General features: G+C 39.9%; 1 protein-coding gene across 14 annotated transcripts in view; it reads right to left on the reverse strand.

Moving 5' to 3' along the window:
* LOC122968464 (A-kinase anchor protein 2) overlaps positions 1-21,453 on the reverse strand; it is a 107,387-nt gene that overhangs the window by 10,095 nt on the left and 75,839 nt on the right. For all 14 annotated transcript variants that reach the window (XM_044333720.1, XM_044333717.1, XM_044333715.1 and 11 more), the window contains one exon: positions 20,743-20,828. In XM_044333720.1, coding sequence (XP_044189655.1) covers positions 20,743-20,828 — 86 coding nt within the window. The remainder of the gene's footprint in view (positions 1-20,742; positions 20,829-21,453) is intronic.

The raw sequence follows: 21,453 nt of genomic DNA on the forward strand, positions 1-21,453 counted from the left end.
TTGTTATGAAAGCGAACAATAATTCTTCCAAAACCTAAATTTCCATGCTGGATTGGAAACAATCATCATTCCGGTCACAAAGCCTGAAGCAACTGATTGTGTAACTGTATCGTGACGTAACAACTTGTCAACATGCAGCAAAATCTCCCTAAATGGTTTTGAAATAAAACGCACGTGACTTGAGTTGATAAAAAGAGAAACAGTTTTATCCAGTGATGTAATTACAATGTAATACACAATTACACAATACGATTTTTATATGTTACACCCTTATGAAACAATAATCACAAATTAATGCAACACTGTAATTTTTTTTCATGACTTCAACACTTTTTTTTTGGTTTTGTTTAATTTTGACACAATTTTGGTAAATAATATAAATTTTTGTCCTTTACTTTACTGACACATTAATTTACCTATCAGCTGCAGTAAACAAGTTTCTTGTTTACTGACATGATGTTAGATACATTGGCATGCAGGGATCAAACCTGTGACCTTCTGTTTTTGTGACCCATCCATCCGACACACTCCAGACCTCCTGGTAACAAGTAGGTACATTTACACACTCCTGTCTTTATTGACAGCTCTTATTCAGAATGGGCCACTAACAAATGAAACTCTATTGGCTTCCTGTTTTACTGCCTTGTACTCATTACACTTCCATTCTAAGGATGTGTTTACTTCCATGAAAGGTTTGTTGACCCACGTCTTTGTAACATGTGAGTGTGTGCGTGGAGATTTAATGAGGAACACTTCCGTGAATTGGCTCACTGTTCAGTAAAACACACACAGCCATAAGGAGGAAGTCTCTCCATTTTACCTTCCCTTGCACTTAAAAGCTTTTGACACACTACCGGACTGTTTGAATAAGGTTCAAACTGCATACTCAAGTCAAAGATAAGGATGACTGATCAACACTCTGTCATTCACAGGCATTTTTGATTTGTTTAGAGCAGCTGAAATACAGTTACAAACCGTTCTGCAAACCTGATTCTCATAAAACTTTCTACTTATATTAATGAGGTAGATTTCAGTTGGACTTATCAGCATTAAAAGGGAGGCCTCGCCTTAAATCTAGACACTTTTTATTTCCGTATCTGCCCCTCATTCTCTTCTTTCTCTTTGTTTCTTGGTCTCATCCTCTCTTCCGCTGAATCCTGTCTCTCCCCCTTCATGTCTTTTCCTTCCTTTCTTGTTTCTTGTCACATGGTGGATTTATAACACCCTGTCTCTTCAAAAAGCCTCTTATACTGAGACAACGCTTTCCTGTACACTCCTCCTCACTTGTTTCTTCAGTCCTCTCTCCTCCTCCCTCCCATCTTCATGCTTTTTCTACTGAGACAAAACATTCCCTGAGGGCATTTTGGTGACCCGTGTGGCTCAGTCACATGTGAATTCCTCACTTGAAATAAAATGTGACATACAGTATATCAGAATAAACAGATTCTCTTAAAGGAAAGCTACCAAACTTCCTAAAAAATTGATTTATTTTCTATTCATGTAAAAACACGTGACATTTTAATCTAAAACCATGTCTGTTTGTTACTCTGTGTCAGTTGTTCTAAAATAAAACTGTTTCAATTCTTATACAAGTGATTCTGTCTGTATCTACTCTATTCAAGTTTCTCTATTTTCAGTAGTAACACAGAAAGTGCTGCATTCTGGGCTATATTTGCAATTTTTTGGGTTAAACAACAAAAAACTAGCTATTTCAAAGAAAACCTTTCACATATAACCGACAGACAGACCGACATTGATATCTCTGTGCTAGCACAGCTAATAATAATACTGCAGCAAACAGTGCTTTAGAAATGAGAAACATTTTTATAACCACTTTTACTGCATCAATAGCATTTCTCACTTGGACAAAGCCACAAGCTTATTTATCACTTTTTCATTTCAGCAAAGGGATTTCTTTGTTTAACCGCACTATGATTGGCAGACAAATATTGCACAAAATGTTTGAAGTACTTAATTCTTTTCTTCTTTTTCTTTCATCTCCAGTTCCTTTGTTTTCCTCTCACTCTCCCAAACTCTGCCCATCAACAAGTCAAATGATTTTCCATCCACTTAATGATATTAGTGGCCATGTGACGACCAGCTGTCACTTCTATATGCACACTCACACAGACTAAGTCTTTGGTCTTGTTGTATTTGACCCATACTGTAAGTGTATGTGTGTGCATGTGTAGGAATGTGTGTGTGTGTGTAAGTGTAGGAGTGTGTGTGTCCAGCAGGCAGCAGAGGGGGAGGATATCCTGTTACTGCCTGAGGAAAACAGTACTACAGGAATGTTTCATATGCAACGCTATTCTGCTACAAAAACACACATGCACACACACACACACACACAAAGGATTGTGGTGCATGCCGGTGGGAGAGTGTCCTTCCAAGTGTGTGTAGTTGTATAGCAGGTGTGTATGCACGTGCGTGTTTCTGTCTCTCGTTGAGGTGAACTGACATTCCAGGCATAACTAGCTGTCCTCAAGGCTCTGGCTCTAATGCTTTTGATGAGGGACACTGTACACTCTGCCTGGCCAGCTAAACGAGCAAAGTGTATGTGTGTAAGAGGGCATTTGTTAGTGTGTATGTACGTACTCGATGATGTGTTTGAATGTCTGCAATGTGTTATAATCCTTGGACTGGTATTTAAGAGTCCATAATCTTATAAATGTACATAAATGACTATGTATTAATGTAAAATATAGTGCTTATAGTCATAGCAATCCCACACCCTCATGTGTCCACTGTGTGAGAGTGTGTGTAGTGAGTTTTTCCAAAAAAGGAAAAACTGCAAATCTATTTTAGGGTTAAGACTTTGGCATAGAGTTCAGAATTAGTATTAAGTTGTTTAAAGTTATTTTTTGGGTGACAAGTTCAGACCAGAATAAGGATTCGGTTGGTTCAGGTCAGTTTATGTTTTAGGCATAAAGATGACAGTTCTTATGTTATAGTTAGAATTTGGATTTAAAAAGATTAGCTTTCTTAAACGTATTTTAACACAAAGATATGAGTTAGGGTTAGTTAATGTTGTTTGTTATGTTATGTTAATCATATAATCAGGATTATGTCAGAGTTCAGCTGAGGTTGTTATGCGCTGTAACAGTTTAAGTTCATATTATAAAGGGTGGGAGTCAATTAATTCTACGGAAAGGCGTCACAGCAACTGTAATAAAAGTGTGACTGTGTCTGAGTCATCTTACTATTACTGTGTAAGTGCTGGATCATGCTCTGCCTATCGCCATTCCCATCACATCTGGAAAAGGTTACGCTCTGACTGTGATGCACAAAAATCACAATCACACACACATAAGCACCACGTTTAAACATGCACACTTGGCCGCGTGCTTGAGACGCTGGGGGAGTTTGTAAGCTAGAAGATGTTTACCGGAATACAAATACACCCGAAAACTCCCTGACGGGAAGTAAACATACCATCGTTATGTCTCACACACTCTATCTTTTGGTTTCACTCCATCTCGCACATGAACAAGTTTTCCATACTTTCACTATCACCTCATCGTCTACCATCTGAGCTCACACTCCGCTTTAGCCAGAACACATGGCCAAAGTAAAAATGACAGCCTGATAATGTACGTCCTCAAACACACATACACATACACACACTAAGCTCCTGTGTAGCGCAGCGCTCCGTCTCCTGGCTAAATATGATCCTGTATAGTAACTGGAGCCTGCTGCTGGTTTAGCCTGGTGTCCTCATATCCAAACAGCCTGGATTGTGGACCCAGGCCAAACAGTGCTACCCAGTACTAATTCATGATTTCAGTCAGTCTCGTCTCAAGACGGTTAGGAAGACAGTGATGGTTTGACACTTTCTGACAAGCTGAGAGAGCGGCTAAATTAATATGTAATGGGTAACAATTAGCCAGTATCAGCAAATAGACAGGTGAGCAAATTAAGGGAGCGAACACCTGGCATAAACATCAGGGCAGAACAGACGAGTCAGTTCAGTTGGGTCTTCAGGCAAAGGTGCGCAGTTTTTTTCCCCCCACGACATTATGTTGTAACATCTGGTTGCCCAGAATCTAACCTTTGGCATCAATACTTCATCTAATACAAACCGACTGTGTTTGGGTATGTGTCTTCAGACAAGACTTCTGTCTATTCTGACACTTCCTCCTCTTTTCCATTACAGTATTCCACTTCCTATGTAGCATATATTTTATGGAATTTTAGCTTGTACGACATATTTGGTTTAAAGGATTTAAGATAAACTGAACTTAATCTTTCTCAGCGGCTCTGAAGTATTGAAATTTTGTTGTATGTTGTTGTCTATTCTTCTGTCTCTTTTTCCTTATCAAACCATGGTATAATGTATCTAATAGAGGTTAAAGTACAGAAGTAAATCGTGTTAGTACTCACCTGCTGCTCTTACAAGTACCTTGTCTCTCAACAGTGGATTAGTCTATTTCAGAGACATCTGTAAATCCATTGTATATTTTTCAAAAGCAAGCTCACTTCTATAATATTACAATAATTTCTACCATCCGCGTATGTGTCTTCTTCTTTTTAGAAGCTTTATCCGTTTCTCCTATTCAGCTCTGTTCAGTTCAGTCCAGCTTTGGTCCGTCCTGTTCCAGATAGTGGGAGTGCCGGACTTTTCCCTAGCCAAGCCTTTTCCTCTTCGTCTTCTCCTCCTTTTCCTCCCCTCCCGTCTCTTTCCTCTCCTCCACAAAGCCTCTCCTTTCTCAGTAACATTCCTGCCGGCTGCTCAGTAAGCTGTGATGTCATGGGCTGAGTGTGTGTATGTGTGTGTATGTGTTCGTTTCTCCAGATGCCCTCACGCACAAAGACCCCTTCTGTGCAGACCCTCTTACATACACACACACACACACACACAAACACCAAAAACATCCACCCTGTGTCTCCCCACTCCTCCCTTCCTGTGTAAGACCGAGCCCTCTCCTTCCCCCCCTCAGTAGACCACTCACCCACTTTCCCTTTAACCTACAGCTCCTGTCAAAACTGGGGAGACAGAGAAGCCATGATGAAGAGATGATGACTGATGAAAGGTGGAGGAGATGATAAGAGGGTAATGGTATTTTCTTCTGTCATCATCAGTGTGGATTGTTGACTCAGTCCCACATCGGAATTGATATACCGACCGTATTCGCCTTTTCATAAAAAGCAAATGAAACCTGCTGCCTCATCCTGCCTTAAAGCTTCAACTATTTTATTATAAATGCTTCACATGTCACAAGCTGGTCTTAATGCTGTTTTAGAGGCCTAAAACAGAATTAAAAACTAAAAGAATCAGCACAAACTTTCAGCTGTTGGTAACACAAAAATTCAGGAGTAAACCCACATATTTGACAGAAATCTGTTTTTTTTCTTCATCTCAGGCTACTTGTGTGTGTGTGTCGTGTGTGAGTGTGTATGTGTTGGGTCATAGGATCGGGCCGGAGGAAACAAGAGCTGACCTGGGTCATGATTCACTTTCTCTGCTCACGAACACTACATGGAAACACTTTCTTCAAATATACAAGAGCAATTAGCAATATTGTACAAGCGGCTGCCAAATGATGGAGGAAGATGCTACGAGTGATGCACTGATGTCTTTAGAATTTAGTTTAGGAATCAGGGCTATAAAGATGAATTGCTTAAGTTAAATACACAAATGACAAAGCAGCTCTATAGCAGTATTTGACAGAATGATATATTATTTCTTCTCTCCTTATTACTTCAGCTGTAATTAGCTACTTTCCTCACCTCTACTGTGGAAACTTGACCTTGTGTCAATGACAAGAAACTAAACCAGCTATTTTACACATGGAGAGAGTTTGTCCGACACGATATTACAGTAGGACTGCAATATCACCATTCACACTTTTTTGCCACTTAATGTCCCACCCAGCATTTGATAATCAACTGTGCAAGGAAAACATACTTCAGAAGACAATTATGTGGCTTTTCTCTTTGATCTGTAAAAATCCTTTAACTGTTGGTTTATGAAATGTTCATGTCACACATGTTGAGAACACCAGAGTGGTCCAAAGGTCAGAGAGGTTATTCTTTTCTATAGCTGCAAAGGAAGCCCTACAAAAGTCAAGCTGCACATCCAGTCAGAGTGTGACAAACAGCTGCTCACTACACTTAACTGTAAATTTCTTTTGATACATTATTGACTACAAATGCAAAAACAAAAAAAAATGAAAAATAAATTAATGTGAGTTGTGCCTCTCAAGCAAAATCCCTTTTAAATGTCTTGCTTTCAAATGACAAATCACAAGTTCTTGGTGAGTTCCTAAGCTAGAAATAACTCAGAGCCATATGATGAAGAGAAATCGGTCACAGAAAATTGGGACAGTAACCCAATTATTGGATATGCACGGAGGGGGGGGGGGGGGACACAAGTTCAATTCCTGGATGGGTTGTAAAACACAAAGAGACTTGTGATAGTCATTATGTCAGTGCTTGTGATTTATAGAGGAAAAAGCTAATGACCATAGAGTCCAGTAAGGGACAAATTGTGAAAGACGAAGAGAGATATTGTTAGATACAGAAAGACGGGCAAAGACTGAGGAAGACAGTAGGAGCACATGTGACGGTTTATTCGTGTGCGTGTGTGTGAAGTCATGCAACTGGGTCAACACTATCGAGTCATTAAAGAGTAGTGCCCAGAGCAGTCTTATGTCATGGAAGCTGATCATGATTGATCAGAAACACAGCAGATGACACACTTTGTAGCATGCCAGACACACCATAGTCCACACAGACACACATATACTGTACACACACACACACACACACACAGTACAAGTACAGTACAAACACAGAAGATTTAGCACATACAGTAAAAAACTAAGGTGTTTACATGAGTAAGAACAGAAAAATGTAATGTAAATCACTTCTACTCTTTTAGTCATGAAGTCATGTCTCTCATGGCTCCCGGATATACAGTTTGTGTCTCCATGTGTGTGTCTGCATCGGTTTAAATCAGTGCACAGTATAGGAGAGAAGTTCACTAGTGAAACACAAGCATATTTCAAGTCACAGAAACAGTATTTCATTGAGGTCTTGCGTTCATGATTCAACATATTCTCTCTGACATTCAGTGGAGCATAATGTGGTTGTGATGGTTATTAAATTTTGAATAATTAATTATTATTATTGTTGAATAACATATTATTATGTTTTGTATGTAATGTTGAGTTTCACATGTACCAAATTTATGGGATGACAAATGCTTCCACCCTTAAAGTTTAAACCTGTAGGCTGAAGTCACAGCCAACCGACCAATGACAAGCAGTGTTTTCAGCCATATTTTGGTGAAAATATGAGAGTTCACAGTACACTAAACATACAAACGGACAGAGAAGAGCCTTTCTCCATGAAGGAGCAAGCAATGAATTTTTCAGAATCACCTTTCAAGCCTAAAGAAGGTGAATGTCTCAAAACATACTGTAGGTTTTTGGTGGAGTAGAGTAGAGCTGTAACATTTAGTTGATGGACAGAAAATGAAGTGCTAAATTCTTTGATAATCCATTTAAAAATTGTCTGGCTCTAGCTTGCCAAATGTGAATATTTTCTGGTTTCTTTAGTCCTCTGTGACAGTAAACTGAATATCTTTGGGTTGTGGACTGGTCAGGACAAAATGTTACATTTTTGTTTGAATCTTGGGGTTTAGGAAACAGTCATTGACATTTTTCACCATTTTCAGACTTTTTAAAGACCAAACAACTCAACAGATTAACCAATAATGAAACAATGGTTAGTTGTAGCCCTATGGTGGAGTATTTCTTTAAGTATAAATTTACTCAACTACTTAAGTATAAATTTAGCCCAGTCAAACGTGTGCCATACCAACATGTTAGATGATAATGTGATTTGGTACCTCTCCAAACTCCTTAGCCTCATTAACAGCTGAGTGCTGCTGCTGCAGGTTTATAATGAAGCATGACTCTGAACCAGCATGGTCTGATACTTATTTCAAATTTAATTTAAAAACTGATTTTGTCATTTCCAGAACAGGAAGGAAGAGTTCATAGCGATATCGTATCGTAGTCATCTAACTTAAATCATCATCAGTGTGTGAGGGCTTTTCCAGGCTATAAAGCCTCAAACAGAAAACTCTAAAAAGGTTAAACCCTCTTAAATTCTCTCATCTAAAGCAGTTTTTTAAAAAAAAAAACAGTCAAGACCTGCCGGATGATGAAGATACCAAAATATAAGATGGGTGATGAGCACTTTTATGAAATTAAGACAAATGATGTTGTGAAGTAAAGGAAGCAGCTGATTGGATAAAAGCTGATCACAGCTCGCTGGACATCTAAACAGGAAACCAGGAAACTGCGCTAACTTGTATCTAAGGAAATGGCCCTCAACACAGGAAATACACCAACAACTAGAGGCCACCTGCACAAGAACTCACACATGCTCAGACTCTAAGCGACATGCTGATAAGTTCACTGAGGTCAACTTTTGGCAAAATAAATCATCTGAAAGACGACAATTCAGTACAAAAATAGACTCAAAAACGAAACCGTATAAGCGTTAAAATTTCACTTTTGTATGTCTGAAAATGAGCTTACTTGTTTTTTCGTTTTACACATTTTAATTCATTTACATGTAAATATTCAAGACCTGGTTTAATCTAATGGACAGTAAGCTGTAAGTGTTGAAGCAATGTCCACAAAGCCCCACAAGGATTTCTGGGGCGATAATAGCAGTACAGTATCGATAAAGTGATGTGCATTCCTGATCAAGGACTAGCATAATAAGGCTAGTGTGTCTGTTGTGTACCTCCACCCATCCACTTGCACACACACACACACACACACACACACACACACCCAAACACACTGACGGCATATTGCAGCACTGCAAAAGAATAATAATGAAGGCGATTTTCACCTACCCACTGCCAGAGAGCGTGAAACAACAACCAGACTGAAATCATGTTAAGATGCCTTTTGAGCTTTGAGTGTTAAAAGAATGCACTGCATGTCTGAACTCATGGCAACTATTTATGTCCTTTTCGAAGCCTCTCATGACACCACTCACACACAACTCAGACCCCCTAAGACCCTTTCGTGAAACAACAACAAAGGGTCCGACAAGCGCTGGAGTGAGACTCTCCAGGCTGAATACTAATGCTACACTTAACACAAACACACACAAACACACACACACACAACGTTCACAGATGGAGAGCTCTTCTTAAACAGAAAGGTCTGTAGTCAGAGAGTGTGACCGGTGGTGTACACAAGCTCTCCAAGCACAGGACAGAGAGCCAGATCGACACTCCCAGCACAAGTACAGGAATAACTGGGACAAAACACCGTCTAGCAGTGACACTGAACAGCCATCCATTATTAGTTATGTTTTGGACTGAGCGAAAGCAGACTGTATTTTTAACTGGAGCCCAGATCTGTGTGTATAATAATAATTCATACTGTGAAAGTAAAACAAGCTGTACTTTGCTGGGATGGTTGCCCAGTGAAATTGTGCTCTATGTGTGTATTATGTGACAGTTAATGCACAGTGGGTTGGTTATGGTTGCAAAATAAGCTCCGTTTAAAAACCTTTCACGAAACACAGGATCATCCTGAATGTCCTATTTTGGCAGTAATTACTTTGCTGCACATTATACTGCTTATACACAAAGACACTGATCATATGAGGTTCATTATTTGTAGCAGTAATAGACTTCTGCCAGCAGGAACAAAGAAACATTTATAAATCAATGGAGTATATTAAGTGAATTTGGTTAGTTTCCAATAAATAGAGTAATATGATTAGATATTAAAGATGCCTGTGGAACTGTGACTATTAAACAAAGTCAAATATAACTAGCACAGGGTATACTGTCATGTAATCCTGTCATATGGAAATATGCCTATATGCATATATTAGAGGGGATAGGGTGTAATTTTGAGAGTGGAAAAAACCCTCAATTTACAATTAGTATTGAACAGCAAGTAAATCTTTGCATTTGTCTTTTACTACAAGGGACTCGCACTAAAACCTGACATAATTTGACCATGTTTTAGATTTATTCACTGTTTGATTCTACTACAGCTGAACATGTCTCTTTCTGTCATGTTATCTGTGATTGTCTGCTTACGGAGGAAAAAAGAAAATGTCACAACCAAAAAACTTTTCTTGAAGATGTTCCTTTGGTGTTCCCCTTCCTTTCCTCAGCCTTCCCCTTGTTATGTAACAGTCCAGCTCTGCCCTGCTGTTAAACCAGCAGGACACAGTACTTGCTGTCAACTTAATTTGTTTCATATCATATCACATCACACATACAAACACACACACACACACACACACACACACACACACACACACACACAAACCAAACCATTTAACATTAAAAGACCATAACCATTTCAATACATATAGAATAACCCTATAACAATGGAATAACTGACAGATCCAGTCTTACAGGCACAAAAAACACTACGGGATTGAGGAATGCTCACTATGATGGAAGAAATAACAGGAGCATTGTGCAGGAAATAAGCAAAGGACAAACATGAAGGAACAAATCTTCACTAGAGGAGGAGGGGACACATGGATGGCTGTGTGTGTGTTTGTGTGTGTGTGTGAGTTTGTGTGCGAGTGAAGAAAAAGCCACGGAGCATATAAATGTAATCCTTTCCCAGCATGAATCAGCCCATTTTAGTATTTTGTCCCACAGGACTCTAAATGCCACAGGGACCACACACTGAGGCTAACTGGCTAACAGGCCAACAGACTAAAGATTCTCAATATAATATAAGTAATAAAATGATTTAAAGCAAAAATAATGTAAGAGGCCATTACCTTCATGCAGAATCAGGTGGCGTTTTTGCAATTTCACACACAAATTGTTGGTTTATTTTTATATTAACCAAATAGAAATATCACAATTCCATGCTGCCTCGTTTGTTGGCAATCTGCATCAGCCAGTCACACGTTATTATGACTGTGACCCCACCTGCAACTGGTGATACTGCAGGTAGCAATCAATTAGCTCAGATCAGCAGTTCAAAGTTAGCATGGCCTTGATGTACTGTTTTAGTCAAAGACTGGGGAATGATTAGATTAGTGACTTACATTACAGCATTCAACATTCACTAGGAGAGCTATGTTTAGACAGCTTGACAGACCTACCAAAACACACCACTGGCAAGCTAATTAGTTGGATTTGTTATCACCACATGGCGCTGATTGGATAACATAATTTGTCAAATGCAGCGCTTTTAGACTTCATAGCAGAGCTCACATGTATATGTTCATAATATTAGCTCTAGAATATATGAAACCGTATGTCTTTTAAGAAATACAAATAAAAAGTTAAGGGAGTGCTCAAGTCCCGCTATCCTGTCAAACACAAACTCCACAGAAAGTACACTACAACGGCTGAAAAGACTACTATTATGGTGAGTCTGACCTTATTATCCATCACCAGTGCACTCTTCTTCGGCATGAGCTGATTGATCATGTAACAGACCGGTATATGCACTGATTCTAGAAATAGCATCCCATCCATACCGTTAAACGTTGCATGGTCATGAATGACCCAGCCAGAGCAGAACATAAAAGAGTTATAAAAGACCTAAAGCATTCGGTTATATCCAGTCATCAGACAGAGCATATCAACGCTGTTGGTCTAACAGAGTGAACCTCTTCCCAGTGTTAGCTTATAGCATTAACTAGCTCTGTTCTGCCTCACACTGAGAAGAGCAGTGTGTTAATCACCTGTCTATTTCAGGAAACTAGCTCATTAGCCTGCAGTATTTAGACAGGAAGGAGGCTTCACACTGGAAGAAAACAGCCTGTGACAGTAAACATGTCTGATCCTGACTGTTGCAGTATTTCCCATTGATTTAGATATGAATCTTTTTTGTCCATCAGCGCTATTTTTAGTTTTGAAGAAATATTATGGATTCAGTACAATTTCAAGAGCGTTTTGAAATATGGCAGCACTCATTTTGAGTTTAATACCGTTCTGAGGGAAAATGAAGAAATTCATATTTATTACTAAAAAAACAAACACACAACCACAGACAGTCAGAAGGACATTATCTGAGATAAGACTGTCTGGTGAGCTTCATATTGAATTATTCTAGTGCCTGTGCTTGTGTATATTTTACACCTGCATAAAAAATTCTCAACTAACTCACTCCCAGTAAATTCCTGAAATGCTTATCAAAATCAAAGAAAGAAAGTGGAGATCTTCCCAATAGCATGACCTCTACAAGCCTAAGTGTTGACCTTTGCCCAAAATCCAAGTCCTAACCTTTAGTTAACCTTTAAGGAAAACTCCCCCTCAGATCCTGTTACACAGTATCAGTCTGTGAAGGTCAGTACATCCCCGTAGTTATTTCGTGATGGAGTTTTGTAATTTACCGTTTTAGTGTTCCTACTTTCATCACCACTCCCCAAAAACCTTCCACCAACCCACAGGAATATCCCTAAATTATTATTTCATCCATCTAAGAGAGCAATTGCGACCATGACAACAGCAGTAAGTACAAAGAGTGAGTTTTCACAGTTGGAAAAAAAAGCTGAACCTTAGAGGTCTACGCAGGACTATTTTTTTTTTTCCAATCCTGCACTACTGCCCGCAAATCTGTCTGCCACATCCCAGGAAATATAAGACACATGTACTCCTTGCAGATTTTTCTTAAGGCAATGGGAACTAACAGTGGATTGTTTTTTATGGATCATGTCTTCCAGTCTTTAATAGTTGTGAGCTACTTCCCACAACGACAGATACAAACCAGATGGTGAAACATCAGACTTCAGAGCAACAGACGTATTGTTTACAAATCAGATTTGGATTAGAGGATGGCAATTTTGTTGACTTTTATTGAGACAAACTAAAATGAAACAACTGTGTTTGGTAGCGTATTCAGAGGCATGCAATCTGCTGGGAGACAGGAAGCCCAAAAAATATTAGTCTCTTATATTAGAAAATTCCATTCTGTGCTCATCCCACAATGATGACCAGTATTACCAGTATTAGTGTAAGATATCCCTCATCTTCAACTTTTGTTTAGGGTCTTCTAGGATCCCAATGTCCTTGTAAACCTTTTACTGTGCCCCATGTAGAAACTGACTGCTCTTTGTCATCTGACATGGATTTCTTCTTGGCAGAATACAATGAAAAAATGTTTTCATTTAGGTAATTTGTCAAGCACAAATGCCAAACATCCTCTGGCTTCTAAAAAATGAAGATTTGCTGCTTTTTTTCTGTTTCATGTTGAATATTTTTGGATTTTGGACTGCTGATTGAACCAAATAAGCTATATGAGGATGTTACCTTGGGTTTTGGGAAATTGTGGTGGGGATTTTCTTGCTATTTTATATTCTATTAACTTAACAATCAACAGATTAACTGATAATAAAAACCCAAATCTCAATTGAACCTCAACCATAAAAAACAAAATTATAACCCTAAAATAGACCCTTGAAGAAGTGACAGTTGGATAAAATGACCTCATTTCCTAAAAATGCCTCGACTTTGAGGGTGCATTGCTTGAATGGGTTCTCACCAGGATAAGAAAGGACAACACCCACGCAGACGACGACGCCCCGAGCCCCGCTCACACATTCTGTAATGTCTAAGGCGCAAATGGCATTCAGACATTCCAGTCTCAGCCTGGACTGTGATAAAGAGACTTGTGCAGCTTTTCACCACCAAAACACAGCATGGTGTTACGAGATGAGGCCCTGACATGAGAGGTCAACCTCCCTCCTGACCTCTGGAACTGCAGATAAATGTCTACACTCCTTATTTAATCAAAATGTTTATGATAAATTCTTCTGTGGTAAAAAAAAAAAAATTAGGCAATTCAGCTCTCTCTGCTCCTGTCAGGGAAGTATAATCCAATTTATTGTTTTAAAACTTTGAAATGTTCTGTTCAAATATTTCGCCCTGCATTTTTCATTGTGTGTTTGCTGTAAACACAGTATTTGTGTTAGCAGGTGCTTGGCGCTTTGCTTTGTGTTGAATCAATGATTTCTGTTGCACAGCGCAACAATAGTCGGTGGATGTTGTGGACAATAGTGGGTGGCGGAGGTTGTGTAATGATGGCCATCACATGGCTGGCTTGTATTGTTGCGTTTCCTGCATCCCTCCAGTTCTCTTCCTCTCGGGTACACAAATACCAAAACATTGAACAAAATGCTTTCCTAAGATGGAATGTGACAAATAAATGACTCTTTGACCTTGTTAAGTGTTTCATTCAAACATTTTTCTTTCATTGTCATTTTCAAAGCATCATGAGTCTCAGCTTAATATCGCCATAAAAACTCTGGATCCTTTGAACTATTATGGATTGGGCGGAGACCAATGTCCGTTCCCAACCTTGATCCTGACCTTAGCCATACCAAACCTATCCTCTGAATCACCGCCCACATCCCATTTTTTCAGCGATTGAAATAGTTTTGGTTTGGTGTTTCCTCAGACAGTGAGAGCTTTGCATAGAGTGACTAAGTCATCGTCTTGTGCCAAGGATGAGATCAACACAGCTATACGATGACTTATTTCCATGACTGACATGGCTAATTTGAGTAACAGTACTACTCATACCAGATAACGTGGACAAGATGAATATGTCAGTCACCCCTGATTGGTGGGGGAAAAATAAAATGACAACTCAGTCTTATTAAAATCATCTCTAACCTGATACCCAATGAGAGCACTTATCTCAGGTGGTTTACATTATTGTGCATTTCCATTTGCATATCCTAAATGTTATGTTAAAAGCGTTCATCTCTTCCAAGTTGATCTTCTCTCACTGTGTCATGGTGACTTCTTTAGACTGTATTAGCAAAGAAGTTATGAGAAATAAACCAGAAACACTGTGTCCCTTCACCACTTTTAGCTGTCATCCACTCCCATGGGCCAAACAAAAATAGCCACAAAGTGTCATTCACACTCCAAAGAACTACTTAAGATTCCAGCTTGTTCAGACTTGCACAAACATGAAGGGGCTTTGTTTAAATACTGAGAAGATCATTATCGAGCCTCAGTCTGAGCGAGCCTGAGGAGCGCTCACATGACACACTTTCCTATGACAAACACCAAACCACATGTTTTCCTTCCTATTCATGTTATCCACTCATTATCAGCTGACAACACAAGGATATTACATTTGTGGACTGAGCGGTGACAGCATATACACGCGGTCGTAATACTCAAAATGCACCACAATCATGCATCAACGACATTACATCAAATCTACGACTGTAATGTTTGGGACTTCATCCAATAACGCAAGGCAGGGGTATCGGTCTCTTCTTGGAAGGCAGCCAGTAGAGGCCCATCAACGGATCGGCCATTGAAAGGCCATCAGCCAGTTAATGTCAACAACACTTGGGAGCCGTGTGAGGCTGAACAGACTTCCTACTAGCATCCTCCGCCTCCCGTCCTCGCTCGCCTCACATTCACTGCTCCAGCTACCCCCAACACACACACCTGCACCGCCCTTTATCTCTCCTTGTACCCATTGTCTCTTGTCATCACACTGGTCTCTCTCATCCCGCCTCTCCTTCATTCCCATTTCCACCTCCGGTGCAGCATTATCAACCATCCAGCGGTTATGTAACCTGTGATTATGTGTGTATGTGCTTGCTTTCTGGGAAGAGGGAGCGGTTTTAGGGAAGAAGACATCATTGATAACTTTGTTGTTCCTGTCAATGTTCTCACACTACACGGCACTGGAGGGGTGGGGACGGAAAATGTACCTCAACACACATACACCGCTCAAACACACAAAGACTTTGAGCTACACTAACAGGCACTGACTGTCTCAATGGGACATTCAGTATGTGGCAGGTACCTCCTGTCACTGACTACCTAATCAAATTAGAGAGCTGGCTGTGATTTTTCTGTCCCCGGGCCTAGCAGAGGTATTGGCAAACACTCTGCCTGAATTGGCAGTTTGCTTAGCTTCATTATTTCTAGAATCAGCGAGCAATTTCAAACAGTGACAAAACAAAATGATGAGCATGGCTGATGAGCTATTCTAAACAGAGTGCGGGCGATAAAAACAGATTGAAACCTCCACCGCGATTTTATCTACCCTCAGTTTCCATCTTATCAATCAAATGTTGAACCTTGCTCCCTAATGAAGTTTACTGCATCAAATGGAGGCTCCAAAAATATGCCTCAAAATGTGCTTTAACATACCAGTTGCCCATTCTGTGGCATGATGTTGATAAAAGGCGTGGAAGAAAATGCAATGTCTTTCTGTTTTCATGCCCTCCTTGCTTCCTCTTGCCAGGTGGCTGTGTTTGCCTTTCTTACACACACTGCTGTGTAAACTGCTTGCAAAATAAAGAAAGCTGTCCAAGATTTACTAGGAATGAACATATCTCTTCACAGAGAGACTGTAAGAATGTTCATAGAGACATGCCTGATTTCTGGAGCCTCCGTCACTCCTTTGGTATTGCACTGGTCAGCTGCATGCAGCCAAAATGTCAGTAACTCTACAGTGAAGTGAAATCAATCAGCATGATTGAAGGTGATGGGAAAACAAGGTCAAGGTAAGTTGTTTTTTTTCCCCCAACGGCTTCCTGACTTCAAGTTATTCTGACAACAGCAGGAAGATTCACTTTCCTTAAAAAACAGCATGTGGTGGGCATATATAACCAGAATATTTTAGCACCATGATTGTGCATTTTCATGATAAGTAGTTATTTTCACAGCAAACAGCTGTGACACAGAGCGACACAGAAATAAAGATTGTCAGATTAAATCTCTATGATACTTTTTCTAAACTGAAAAATGTCTCTGGTGCGTTTCATCCAGCAGCAAGAAGACAAAAAACACCCAACAGCCAATTAAATCCAGCATGGCAATGCCCATCCCTCTTTGAGCATGGACATTGTCAAAGTATGCTACAAAAGAAATGCAAGTTGCTTGGCAACAGCTACAGGATGAAGCAAAAGACTGAACATTCACCACAAGAAAATCTGGAGCGAACAAATGAAGTCTGACTTCAGGTGCTTTGCTCTGAACATGTGCCAGTTTTCTCTTTGGTTTGATCCCATGCTACTTTTTGACACACATGCACATTCATGACTGAAGCTACTTTTCACCTTTTTGAAATGTTATTTTATGCAAGCAATATTCAAAATGTAACTAATAAGTGCTTTTTGGCAGAGGCGGGGCTGAAATTGTATGCACTGCCACTTGACCATGGGGTGAGGTTTTATCAAGTGTTTTTGCAAGGCCGAGACCATTTAAACTGCATGCATATCTAAGAAATACTATACACAGCTTACCAGTAACATTAAATGAGCACTAGATAATGAGGCAATATGACACCAAAAGGATGGAGCAATAGAAAGGACAAAATCAATGTCAGTAAACAGCAAATCTACCGTATTACAATGTTTTTGGTGAACAGCACTGACAAGACAGTCTCTCTGGCTCTGCCAAGTCATTCAGCGAGAGTGCATGATGAAAACCAGGTTAAGGTCATTCCTATATCTAGGTTAAAGTGATGTAGAGGAGGAAGAGGAGGAGCATAAAGAGCCAGAGAGATATAGAGACTACTGCAGCAAGCAGTCTGGTCCACTGACCTCCTTTGGCTGTCATTCTCTCTGGAGAGGAGGGTGCAGTATCCAGTGTCCTCCCCACTTTAAAGCCAATCAGTGTAATTACAGCCTGTTTCTTTTAGCCAGTACACACACACACACACACACACACACACACACACACACAACTGAGAACTGTCATCATGCAGAAATATAGCCCAATGGACCCCCAACTGACACACACACTCTCTACCTATAGGCTATACTTTCACTGAATCTCTTCCTATGAGTTTTTCTTTTCCACTGAATCTTCAGTTAACATAAACAGTTTACATTCACTGTTATCAGCCAGACTTTTGTTTTAATTCAATCTACCTGTATGGAGAAAGACGTGCAGCAACGCGCTGATCCCACGGAGCTCCTTACGACCGACTAGATAGCGGCTAATGACCGGGACGGGATTAGTTTTTAACGGCGGAGGCGTAACCAACCTTACTTCTTCTTATTCTTCTTTTTCCTTTGTCTTCCTCTTCTTCAACGTTCACCTTTAAAAAAACGTGTCCGCAGCTGCTGCACCACGGGACCGGGCACCGGCGGGACGTTAACTGTAACAAACGCACAAGAGAAGTAGCGGAACGGGTGCGCGCAGTACTTTAATGACGGTAACGGCAGCCTCTGACTGGGATGACATTGAGCTCCTTTTACGCGCCAGCTTTTCCAACCGGCGGTTCCCTCCTCCTCTTCCTCTCCTCCTCCTCTTCCTCTCCTCTCGCCACCCCTCCCACCCCCCCTCCTCGCTCTCTCTCTCTCTCTTTTTTTTTTTCTAGGCACGCGCGCTGAATAATGCAGGGCTCGTGAGGTCCCGGGAGTGTTTTCTGTCCTGTTCCAGAGACAATCAGTGAGCGAGCCGCCAGCGCGAGCTCCAGCCAGCACAATGAGGCCGACGCGCGCAGATCAGGTTACCGCTGCACTGCCTTTCATTCATCTCATTCAGCTGCAAAACAATCTGACTGCAGACCAGCCACCACCACCCACCCCCCCTCCGGTCCTGCTTCTGTGCCCCCCCATCCCCCCTCCCCCCCACTCAAATGTGCTCAGGTGGCTTTTTCAGAGAAACAAAAACAAACTCAGAAGCCTCCAGAACTGGCGCTGGCAGACTAGCCCACATTTACTCAACTACTATACTTAAGTACAACTTTACGTGAATAGCCCATTTACATTATATGCCACTTCATACTACTCCACGACATTTAAAGGGACACTCCACCGATTTTATACATAAAAGTTCGGTTTACTCGTCACTCGAGGAATACGCCACAGCCTGTGAAAACAGTTAGATAGTAAATTATATAGCTCTGATGGAGCTTTCAAATGCTTTTAAAAGTTACCCCGATGACGTAATCAGGGTTATATCAGTTTTGACTTGAGATTTCAAATATATATCAGAAAGCTTGTGTTACAAACCAGGGGTGTGGATCACAAAGGGAGGCAAACGAAAGACTGTTATATTGCATCATGGGAAGTGTAGGATCCACTTTTGTTTCTTTCAAGATATGATTTGATTTCTTTCTTCTTTAAGTTTTTCTTTCACAAGCCCACCGGCTTTATGGAAGTATGATTTATCCACCACCACTACATTTATTTCACAGCTACGCTGTAATTACTAGTTAGCAGTTTAAAGTTTACTTACAAAACAAAATGAATAAAATATGATGTAAAGCTGTTTGATATATCATCAATAATAATGCAATGGTAATAATATAATAACACTCAAAGGGGCCGTTCTGCATGATGAGGTGGCCAACTTTTACTTTATGCACATTTTGCTTATGCACTTACATACTTTTACTTAGATAAAACTTTTACTGGTAATGGAGTTGTTGTTTGTCTGATATTGTAGTATTGCTACTTTTACTAAAATAAAGGATCTGAGTACTTTTTCCATCACTGAGAATATGAGAAAGGTCCAGGACACAAACCCTTACAAGGAAACACAAAGAAATAGAAAAAAAGAATGAATAAATATTACAGAACAGCGTAGCTGTGTGCCAAAAATACAGAAAATTCTATAACAATATGTACAACATAGAAAATAAAATGAAATATATGGGAATAATATAGCCGCCATAAACTCAAAAGTTACTACACTGCATGACCAGATATAAGTCCCCATAGGAATATTACAGTACTGCATTAAATGTATACCATGGCAGATAAAAAATAAGTACTGTAAGGTCACTATAAATGTACTATTAAGTACTGCAGACATATTATAAATTCCCTTAAGGAATATAGAAGTGATACAACACAGAACAGGAAACTGCCTTAAGGCCCCATAACTCTCAGGGGCTCGTGTGTCAACTGATTTGTGCTTACTTAATTGAAATCTTGTTTATGAATATACATTATTAAATCACAATGTGAACTGAAGAGGTGTCAAAACCTAGCTTTAAGACCTTCAGTATTTCAGTTCTGTGCTTACATGGTATGTTACTCAATTCATTTGTGTTTAATCAAATTACTACACAGCATATCTGGGGCCATGTAGCATTCCAGCATAACTGTACACAATGCACAGGAGGTGGTAAACAAGCAGCTCATGTTTGCCCCAGGGGCCCCCCTGCAGGTAAAGCTGATAGAAATACCAGAAATTGCAGTAAGGTTATATTGATATTTACTGTTGAATGCCATAAACAGAATAGTAATATTACAGCAATATGCCTGTATGGCAAATATTTTTCAATTTTTCCATTTGAGAAGAACTCACAGTTCCATCTTGTCCAAATTCTCACTGTTCTTATCTTGCTCTTCTTATGATTTGTGATTCACATTGTTTTTGAACTGACACACACGCACACACACGCACACACAGTACACACACCATTTAAGTGAGTGGATAATGGAAATCATAGCTTGAAAGCCTGTAATTCTCTGTAAAAGGTGAACAAATAGTCCCCTCTTAATAATGGCATCATGAAAGGTTTCCTGGCACATAGTGGTCTGGTGTCATGAGTCGTGTTTCGCAGGAGCTGGTGGTCTTCCTGTACTCTTTTAACGTCAAATAAAGCTTTCTGACAAATGTGAGAACACATTATGTGTAGGATATCTTGCTGTGTCTGCGGCTGTAACTTTATACTGTAGTTCTGGGGGTAAAATATCTGTGTCAGATTGTAAAGAATTCAGGTAATTACACTATTAGATGTACATGAACACACACTCGCACAGATACACACTACTCACCATAGCAGTGTGAGGATGTCTGGTTGGAATTGGAGCTTGATACCCATTTTCTGTTGTCACGGCAACCCCTGGTGTTTGGCCATAGCCTATGATAAAAGAAAATGATTAGTTATTGTCATCTTTGTTAATCATCACCCTCTCTCATATTTATTTGCAGCTGTGGGTGACCTGTAACTATTTCAGTGTACTTTTATCTGATTTTGAAATGAGTTTCTTAAGCCCTACAGTAACAGGATGGATTCTTACAAATGTGGTGAAAACATGAGAATGCAAACATGCATCTGACATCTGTAAATGTGATAATATCAGCAGCTAGTGATATGTATTGGAACAACCTGCACATATACCGGTGTGGTGGATTGTTAATCACTAAATCTGATTCTGTAAACGATTCAGTTATCATCATAAATCGTCTATATATGCATGACAGAGACGATAAATCTGTATTTCTATCTCGGTCCTGTTCTTTGCTTCATCAGTGACCCCGCCCCACCTCGAGGAGTCAAGTCCATTGGATTTTCTATTTGATCTTGTCAACTTCCTGACACTCACTCTCACTGCAACTGATGGAGCAACACTGCTGTCAGAGTAGAAAAGTAGAAAATATCGATATTACTCCACAACTGTAGTATGACAGTAATTAGCCATAATTGCAGAATTGGTGGAAGTAGCAGCAGCAGAAACAGTGGTAGCAGTCGCTAGCGATTGAAA

This window comes from Thunnus albacares, chromosome 18 (assembly GCF_914725855.1).
Source record: "Thunnus albacares chromosome 18, fThuAlb1.1, whole genome shotgun sequence".
Classification (NCBI taxonomy): Eukaryota; Metazoa; Chordata; class Actinopteri; order Scombriformes; family Scombridae; genus Thunnus; species Thunnus albacares.